This window comes from Sphaeramia orbicularis, chromosome 19, assembly GCF_902148855.1.
Source record: "Sphaeramia orbicularis chromosome 19, fSphaOr1.1, whole genome shotgun sequence".
Lineage (NCBI taxonomy): Eukaryota > Metazoa > Chordata > Actinopteri > Kurtiformes > Apogonidae > Sphaeramia > Sphaeramia orbicularis.
Genome location: NC_043975.1, coordinates 13,506,694 through 13,517,477, shown reverse-complemented (window position 1 = coordinate 13,517,477; position 10,784 = coordinate 13,506,694). Strand labels below are relative to the sequence as shown.

Below are 10,784 nucleotides of genomic sequence, written 5' to 3'. Positions count from 1 at the left end.
AAAAGTCATAACTTGAAGATAAAAAGTCAAAATTATGAGATAAACAGTCATAATTCAGAGATTTTAAAAAAGTCATAATTATGATAAGAGGTTGAAATTATGAGATTAAAAGTCACATTTATGAGGTAAAAAGTCAAAATTATGAGATAAAAAGTCATAACTATAAGATAAAAAGTCAAAATTATAAGATAGAAATTCACAATCATGAGATAAAAAGACATAATTATGAAATAGAAAGTCAAACTTATTAGCGGACCGGAGGTGGGTCCTCGGCATTGTTTCCGTCCAGCTGCAGCTTTGCAACCTTCGATCGGTCATGATTGTTACCGTCCACACACACACACACACACACACACACACAGACAGGGGCCTGATGTTGACTCACACTGACACAACACTAAGCATTTACACACGCTGTGGTGTTGGGACAAGGTATGTATGCGCACTCACAACTGTTTCCCCTGGCCTGGAGTGTCATTTTAACTTTTTATCCCCATGGAAAGTCATAATTATGTTATAAAAAGTTGAAATTATTAGATGAAAAGTTATAATTATGAGGAAAAAGTTGAAATTATGAGATAAAAAGTCATAATCATGGGAAAACGTTGAAGTTATTAGATAAAAAGTCATAATTATGAGGAAAAAATGAAATTATGAGATAAAAAGTCATAATTCTGAGATAAAAGTTGAAATTCTGAGATAAAATATAATTATGGGAAAAGGCTGAAATTATGAGATGAAAAGTCATAATTATGAGGAAAAAGTTGAAATTATGAGATAAAAAGTCATAATTATGGGATATAAAGTCATAATCATGAGATAAAAGTCAAAATTCTGAGATAAAAAGTCATAATATTGAGATAAAGATGAAATTATGAGATTAAAAGTCATACTTAAGAGATAAAGTTGAAATTATGAGATTAAAAGTCATTATGAGATTAAAAAAAAAAAAAAAGTCAAAATTATGAGATTCAAAGTTGAAATTATGAGATAAAATCATAATTATGGGATAAAAAGTGGAAATTATTAGATAAAAAGTCAAAATTATGAGATAAAAAGCAATAATTGAGCTAAAAGTAATAATTATGATAAAAAGTTGAAATTATGAGATAAAAAGTAATAATTATTAGATAAAAGTTGAAATTATGAGATAAAAAGTCATGAATATGAGATAAAAGGTCATAATTATGAGATAAAGTCATAATTATAGGAGGAAAAAGTCATAATTATGAGATAAAAATTCATAATTATTAGATAAAAGTTGAAATTATGAGATAAAAAGTTGAAATGATGCGTCAGAAGTTATAATTCTGAGATAAAAGGCTGAAATTATGAGATAAAAAGTTGTAATTAGCAGATAAAAAGTTGAAATTATTAGATAAAAGATGAAAAATTATGAGATAAAAAAGTAGAAATTATGAGGGAAAAAAAGTCATAATTATGTGATACATCGAAATGATGAGATCATCTCATATGAGCCATCATCATGAGATAAAAAGTCATAATTATGAGATAAAAAGTCAAAACAATTCTGAGTGGGGACATATATATATATATATATATATATATATACTTTTACATATACATATTATTTATATTATTTTTTTTAATAACCTCTGCTGTTTATATTGACCTTCTGAGTCACTACCAGTATCTGAACACTAGATGGCAGCAGTCTACTATTATGTTCAATATGTGCAGTGTGGCGCATCCCTCCCCACATCCACATCCACCGCATCTTCCTGTTGCACAATCTTTTATCTCAACTTTTTATTGGCCTCAAACAAAGACTGAATTAAACAGTTGCAAAAAAGCATTTGTTACTTTTATTTAGATTATTATGTCACTAAACTATAGACTGTCAAAGCTAGGAAACACTTCACTCTTACATACAGCAAGTGTCTGCAATATAATCAGTAAATATTAAAGGGTTTTTATTTATTTATTTATTTAAGTTTCATTTATTTCGAATATGCAACAAAACAAAGGAATCTTACTTAGTCCCGAGAAATAACACAGATAGTAAGAAATCATGGGGAAAAAAAAAAAACTTATACATGTACATGAAAGTAAAGTATGACCTAATTTGCACATTCGAAAAGGAGTGGGGGGGGAGTATAACTTAAAGTTTTACAAAGTAGTTTTTTAAAAAATTGACCCTAATGATGGCAAAAGCAAGAAAACCGAGTCAGCATCCCTGTATTTACATGGGTGTACTTTTTATACAGCAGTGCTCATAAATGTGCATAGCCCTATTAAATAAACCAATAAAATGAAATAAAATAAAATAAATCTGTCATGTTTTTATCCACTGTATGTGCATCAGTGTGCTGACATGAATGATTTATAAGCAGATAGTTATTTTTTTTTTGTTCAACTTTATTGAAAATCTATAGGTATACAGAATTATACATTTGGAACAAACATCCAGATGTGAAAAGGAAAAAGCATCTAAACAAACAAATGAATGCAAATATTTACAGACACAAAGAAGAATAGACAAATAACAATAATAAAAACTTAAAATATACAGATCTAAAAATAAATAAACAAACACATAAGAGAGTAAGTTGGGTCCATGAAAGCAGACCCACAGTGGGCTCGGACCTCCTCTCCTCTGTGACGCAGCTGCAGTACTTCCAGCTGGCGCACAGACTTTTTTTGCGCTTCATGCTTCCAGTGAACGCGCACCCCAAGTGTCAGCAGTCCCGGTACTTGGAGTCCCCCCTGTAGGACTCCCTCCCCCCCTTACCCATCTGAACACTACAGGACCCTTCCCACCAGTCCGGATCTGCAGGGGGATGACTGAAAGCAGCTGGGTGATTCCTCCAACCCGGCGCTTCTGACGGTTCTGATCCAAGGGGCGCAGAGTCTTCAGCCCCTCCATCACCCTAACCCCCTCATCCTCCCCCTTTACCCCCCCAAACTATCATGATGTCCGCTATAGAGCCTGGTACCCCTGTGTACCAGCCTGCACAGCTGCTCAACTGGGTCTACATGTCTCTGCAGGACGCTCCGAGCAGCGCTTTTGATGCGTTCAGGGCCGAATCGGACACTTCTTCTCAAGAGCTCAACAACTCCAAGCGCAACGCAGCAGATCTGAGCTCCAACTATCTCAACAACTTCTTCCATCTGAGGAGTGAGGTAAACTTCCAGTGATGTGATGCTACCATTTCTGTTCAACTACTACTGCATGTGTCTGTGTCCTATAGTGCCATATTTGAGTGCAGGTTATTTTGGTTGCCCATACAGTAAACCTCACCTGCATGCCTTCATTGGGCAGCACTGTGGTGAGTGGCTAGTATATGAATATGTGTTTTGTATGCTGGTATAGTGCCTGTGTGTGCTCAGACTGTTCTGGTGTCAGTGTGCAGCTGCAGCAGGAGGCAGGTTGAGAAAGACCTCTCACAAGCTTTTCAAAATGTGAGAGTTCACCCCAGCCGGCCTCTGCTCGGTTTAGAGGAGTATGCAGTGTGGTGGGACAAGTATTCACATCCCAGTACTTAAGTACAAGTACTAGTACTGCACTGTCAGAGTACTCCACTAGGTTCAGCATTAGGAACTTATGAGTAAAACTGCAGAAAAAAAAGGTCCTTGTCAGTGTTTTACTACTATATATGATGTTTTTGGATACATTTATTTATTTATTTTACCTTTATTTAACCAGGAAGTCCCGTTGAGATTAGAAATCTCTTTTGCAAGGGAGACCTGGCCAAGGTATTTGACTGCTGTGTTGTATTATACTCACTTTTACTACTTTAGTACAGTCGTGCATCATGTTCTATAAGATCGTCATGTCTGTAAAGTTGCCATTCTATCTAAAAAGTCAAGTTTTCATAAAAAAATAAGCCTGTTTTCAGCTTTGGGATCATGCATTAAGAGTTTATTTAAGGAGGACGACTTGAAATTTAACCAATAACAGAAAATTCACTCCCAAACATTGAAAAATCACCTAATTTGGGGAGATTCACTGGATAGGAAGGGGTGAAGAAATTGTAAAAGTAACTAAGTTTGTCAGAAAAAGTACAATATTTGCTTCTGAGATGTAGTGGAACATTAGTATAAAGTTACATAAAATGGAAATATTCACTATTTGCAATGAACTTAAAAGAACACAACTTTGCAGCAAAAAGTGAACTGTGCAGAAAAAAGTTCCTTGTCAGTGTTTTACTATTATATATGATGTTTTTGGATACATTTTACTGCTGTGTTGCATTATACTCACTTTTACTACTTTATTACAGTCATGCATCATATTCTATAAGATCATCATGTCTGCAAAGTTGCCATCCTATCTAAAAAGTCAGCTTTTCATAAAAAACAAGCCTGTTTTCAGCTTTGAGATGATGCATTTTGAGTTTATTGAAGGAGGACGACTTGAAATTTAACCAATAATAGAAAATTCACTCCCAAACATTGAAAAATCACCTAATTTGGGGAGTTTCACTGAATAAGAAGGGGTTGAAAATTTGTAAAAGTAACTAAATCTGTCAGAAAAATAATTAATAATAAACAATAAAAGAAGCTTCACTCTTCATTTTATCACAAACATTGAAAAATCAACACATTTAAGGAATTTCACTGGATAGGAAGGGGTCGAAATGTAACTAAATCTGTCAAAAAAAAAGTACAATATTTGCTTCTGAGATAGTGAAACCTTTGTATAAAGTTACATAAAATGGAAATAGTCACTATTTGCAATGAACTTTAAAGAACAAAACTTTGAAGCAAAAAGTGAACTGTGCAGAGAAGTGGTCCTTGTCAGTGTTTTACTGTTATATATGATGTCTTCAAATACATTTTACTGCTGTGTTGCATTATACTCACTTTTACTAGTTTATTACAGTCGTGCATCATATTCTATAAGATCATCATGTAAATTCAATTCATTTGGGGAGTTTCACTGGATAGGAAAGGGTTGAAAATTTGGAAAAGTAACTAAATCTGTCAGAAAAAGTACAATATTTGCTTCTGAAATAGTGAAACCTTTGTATAAAGTTACATAAAATGAAAATATTTACTATTTGCAATGAACTTTAAAGAACACAACTTTGCAGCAAAAAGTGAACTGTGCAGAAAAAAGTTCCTTGTCTGTGTTTTACTATTATATATGATGTTTTTGGATACATTTTACTGCTGTGTTGCATTATACTCACTTTTACTACTTTATTACAGTTGTGCATCATATTCTATAAGATCATCATGTCTGCAAAGTTGCCATCCTATCTAAAAAGTCAAGTTTTCATAAAAAACAAGCCTGTTTTCATCTTTGAGATGATGCATTTTGAGTTTATTTAAGGAGGACGACTTGAAATTTAACCAATAATAGAAAATTCACTCCCAAACATTGAAAATCACCTCGTTTAGGGAGTTTCACTGGATAAGAAGGGGTTGAAAATTTGTAAAAGTAACTAAATCTGTCAGAAAAATAATAAATAATAAACAATAATAGAAACTTCACTCTTCATTTTATCACAAACATTGAAAAATCAACTCATTTAAGGAGTTTCACTGGATAGGAAGGGCTTGAAAATGTAACTAAATCTGTCAAAAAAAAGTACAATATTTGCTTCTGAAATAGTGAAACCTTTGTATAAAGTTACATAAAATGAAAATATTTACTATTTGCAATGAACTTTAAAGAACACAACTTTGCAGCAAAAAGTGAACTGTGCAGAAAAAAGTTCCTTGTCTGTGTTTTACTATTATATATGATGTTTTTGGATACATTTTACTGCTGTGTTGCATTATACTCACTTTTACTACTTTATTACAGTTGTGCATCATATTCTATAAGATCATCATGTCTGCAAAGTTGCCATCATATCTAAAAAGTCAAGTTTTCAGCTTCGGGATCATGTATTTTGAGTTTATTTAAGGAGGACGACTTGAAATTTAACCAATAATAGAAAATTCACTCCCAAACATTGAAAATCACCTCATTCGGGGAGTTTCACTGGATAAGAAGGGGTTGAAAATTTGTAAAAGTAACTAAATCTGTCAGAAAAATAATAAATAATAAACAATAATAGAAACTTCACTCTTCATTTTATCACAAACACTGAAAAATCAACTCATTTAAGGAGTTTCACTGGATAGGAAGGGCTTGAAAATGTAACTAAATCTGTCCAAAAAAAAGTACAATATTTGCTTCGGGGATAGTGAAGCATCAGTATAAAGCTACATAAAATGGAAATATTCACTGTTTGCGATGAACTTATATGAGTAAAAACTTTGCAGCAAAAAGTGAAAGTAGTCAATGTGCAGAAAAGTGGTCCTTGTCTGTGTTTTACTATGATATATGAGGTTTTTGGATATATTTTTCTGCTGTGTTGCATTATACTCACTTTTACTACTTTATTACAGTTGTGCATCATATTCTATAAGATCTTCATGTCTCCAAAGTTGCCATCCTATCTAAAAAGTCATGTTTTCATTAAAAAAAAGCCTGTTTTCAGCTTTGGGAGCATGCATTTAGAGTTTATTTAAGGAGGACGACTTGAAATTTAACCAATAATAGAAAATTCACTCTTCAGTTTATCCCAAACACTGAAAAATTGACTCATTTGGGGAGTTTCACTGGATAGAAAGGGGTAGAAATTTGTAAAAGTAACTAAATCTGTCAGAAAAAGTACAATATTTGCTTCGGGGATAGTGAAACATTAGTATAAGTTTACATAAAATGGAAATATTCACTGTTTGCAAAGAAGTTACATGAGTAAAAACTTTGCAGCAAAAAGTGAAAGTAGTCAGTGTGCAGAAAAAAGTTCCATTCTATCTAAAAAGTCAAGTTTTCATAAAAGAAACAAGCCTGTTTTCAGCTATGGGATCATGTATTTAGAGTTTATTTAAGGAGGACGACTTGAAATTTAACCAACAATAGAAACTTCACTCCCAAACATTGAAAAATCAAGTCATTTGGGCAGTTTCACTGGATAGGAGGGGGTTGAAAATTTGTAAAAGTAATTAAATCTGTCAGAAAAAGTACAATATTTGCTTCAGAGATAGTGAAACATTAGTATAAAGTTACATTCAATGGAAATATTCAAGTAAAGTACATGTACAAATCTATTTTTAAGTTCAGTGCTTGAGTAATAGAAGCTACATTCTACAGCTGTCTGAAATGAATCCACTGCAAAAAGTAAGACATGTAAAAGAAACTATAAAAATTAACACCTCTGGAGATACATGGATTTCACTGGACAGGAAGGGGATGAAAAACTGTAATCTGAACAAGACAAATGTAATAAGAGTAAAAAGTGTTACATTCCCCCTGAAATTGACTATAATAGGAGTATAAAGGTGTGAAATGGAAATACTCAACACAAATTTATACTTATGTAGAATACTTAAGGTAAGATAAGATAAGATAAGATAAGATAAGATAAGATAAGATAAGATGAAAGATAAGATAAGATAAGATAAGATGAAAGATAAGAGAAGCTAACACAAGATAAGATATGTTAAGATCAGATAAGATATAAGATAAGATAAGGTAAGATGAAAGAAAAGCTAAATATAAGATAAAGATAAGAGAAGCTAAAGATAAGCTAAGCTAAAGATAAGATATAAAATATAAGATATAAGATATAATATATAACATACCATGAAAGATAAGCTAAGCTAAATATAAGATAAAGATAAGACAAGCTAAAGATAAGATAAGTTAAGATAAGATATAAGATATAATATATAAGATAAGATGAAAGATAAGCTAAGCTAAAGATAAGATAGAGATAAGAGAAGCTAAAGATAAGATAACACAAGATAAGATAAGATATGTTAAGATCAGATAAGATATAAGATAAGATAAGATGAAAGATAAGCTAAGCTAAATATAAGATAAAGATAAGAGAAGCTAAAGATACGCTAAGCTAAAGATAAGATATAAAATATAAGATATAATATATAACATACCATGAAAGATAAGATAAGCTAAATATAAGATAAAGATAAGACAAGCTAAAGATAAGATAAGTTAAGATAAGATATAAGATTTAATATATAAGATAAGATGAAAGATAAGCTAAGCTAAAGATAAGATAGAGATAAGAGAAGCTAAAGATAAGATAACACAAGATAAGATAAGATATGTTAAGATCAGATAAGATATAAGATAAGATAAGACGAAAGATAAGCTAAGCTAAATATAAGATAAAGATAAGAGAAGCTAAAGATACGCTAAGCTAAAGATAAGATATAAAATATAAGATATAATATATAACATACCATGAAAGATAAGATAAGCTAAATATAAGATAAAGATAAGACAAGCTAAAGATAAGATAAGTTAAGATAAGATATAAGATATAATATATAAGATAAGATGAAAGATAAGCTAAGCTAAAGATAAGATAGAGATAAGAGAAGCTAAAGATAAGATAACACAAGATAAGATAAGATATGTTAAGATCAGATAAGATATAAGATAAGATAAGATGAAAGATAAGCTAAGCTAAATATAAGATAAAGATAAGAGAAGCTAAAGATAAGCTAAGCTAAAGATAAGATAAGATATAATATATAAGATAAGATGAAAGATAAAATAAGCTAAAGATAAGATAAAGATAAGAGAAGCTAAAGATAAGCTAAGCTAAAGATAAGTTAGGATAAGATATAAGATATAATATATAAGATAAGATAAGATGACAGATAAGATAAGCTAAAGATAAGATAAAGATAAGAGAAGCTAAAGCTAAGCTAAGCTAAAGCTAAGCTAAGCTAAGATAAGATAAGATAAGATATCAGCAAATACAAAAATAAAGTGCAGGAAAGACAGAAAACAGAAAATATACACTTGTGAAACAACATGTAAAGAGAAAAACATATGTTTTAATATAAATTTAAATATAAATATTATATACTTATTTACAATGTATTTGCACATGTGCACATTATGATATTGGGGGGTTAAGACTGGTATTAAACCTTGTGAAGATTAGTTTAATGTCAACACACTAAAAAAAAAAAAAAAGGGTGACGTGGAAATTTGGTGCTACAAACTAAATTTTGGTTGTGAAATTGGTGTAAAAATCCTGCTAAATGAAAGCCTTCCAGTGCTGTCTTGTATGTGCGCTCATGCCACAGATATGCAGTGGTTTGATGTCTGATGCAGAACATTCCCCACTCTAACAGACATGTGCGTCTCATCACAATCCTCTTTCTGTGATGCGTTCAGCCAGTGCAAACATCCAGTGTCTGCAGGCTGGTCTTCATGTTGGCCTTGCGGTGCCATAGCACCCATCTCCTCCACAGGCACAATGACGCCGATTGTGCCGCACCGATACGAGGAGTTTACAAGAATGTACGACAAAGGCATTTTGTTCTGCCTGGGAAACAGACACTATTGGCTCACAGAGTAAATGCAGCACATCTGCAGAAATGAAATAATGTCAGCTACTGTTACTGTCTTGTGTTGTGCTGCTGAGTGGAGAGATAAACAGGAGAATCAATCAGTATGATGGACTGACAGACTGCCTCAAACGCTCTTTCATCAGCATCGCAACAATAATCTACTGTCTTTTTGTTCAATATAAAAAAAAACAACAGAAAATTATTACCAGTCTCATAGCTGATTAGGGGCCAGGCAAAGATATGACATACGCAATTAACCCCTAAAGACCCAGTGCTACTTGTGTGGCAGTTCCCACACTGTAAAAAATGATGCTAAGAAAGTGTGACAAGCCTTACAGTCGTGGAAAAAATTATTAGACCACCTTTGTTTTCTTCAATTTCTTGTTCATTTTAACCCTTTCATGCATACTGGTCCCTACAGTGGACAGTTATTTTACATCTATTCTCTTGTATATTCATGGATTTTATTGTTTTAGTTCCATATCAGCCAACACAGTGGACGCCTATGCATTATCCCATACATTGCAATTAGGGATGATGATGATGATGATGATAATGAAATTCTTTATTCAGTCATCACATAATAATACAACCAGTGTCAACAACAACACTTCAAACATTACAAACATTACCAACAGGTTAATGACTGAAAAGGCACAGGCAGAAGCAAAATGCTTATATTAATGCCTGTCCTATATAACAAATTCAGCTACCCAGCATCCAATATAGGAAAAAGAGAAAAAACAAAAAAACAAAAAAACAAACAAAAAAAAAACAAAACAATGTATCCAAGCAAACAAACATGCGATACATAAAAAGGGGAAAATAAACCAGAGAAATAGAAAACTTAACCACCAAATTAATGGTAATTTAATGTAGAACCAAAAATAAATTATTTACCTATTACTTATTAGAGCTTAACAATTGTATCCTTCAAAAACTGCCTTACGTACCATTTTTTTTAAATATCAAAAATGTGCTACACATTCTTAAATCCATGCTGGCCTCATTCCATAGTTTAACTCCTACAACAGATATACATCTTCTTTTTGTCTGTTTTTTAGCTTTTTGTACAACAAATTTACAAATATCTTGCAAATCATATTTAGACTCGTGTTGACAAGAACCTTTGTACACAGACGGGGAGTAACTTTAATTTGGCTTGATACATTATTTGCATTATTTTATAGTAAACCAAATTATTACATTTCATAATATGGGATTTCGTAAACAATTCATTTGTATGTTCATAGTAACCGGCCTTATTAATAATACGTATGGCTCGTTTTTGTAGGAGGACTATAGTATTTACAGTTGTTTTATATGTCGAGCCCCACACTCCCACACAATACGACATATAAGGGAGTATAAGTGAACAGTAAATTATATGTAGTGCCTTATGATTGAGTATATTTCTGGATTTATACAAG

At 32.0% G+C, this 10,784-nt stretch overlaps 1 protein-coding gene across 1 annotated transcript in view; it reads left to right on the top strand.

Annotated features, from left to right (window-relative positions):
* Positions 1–2,685: 2,685 nt before the first annotated feature.
* The window catches only part of LOC115439265 (zinc finger CCHC domain-containing protein 24-like), a 49,193-nt gene continuing 41,094 nt past the window's right edge, over positions 2,686–10,784 (top strand). Inside the window, exon 1 of the mRNA XM_030163084.1 lies at positions 2,686–3,144. Within this exon, the coding sequence (XP_030018944.1) occupies positions 2,932–3,144 (213 nt within the window). The 5' untranslated portion in view covers positions 2,686–2,931. The remainder of the gene's footprint in view (positions 3,145–10,784) is intronic.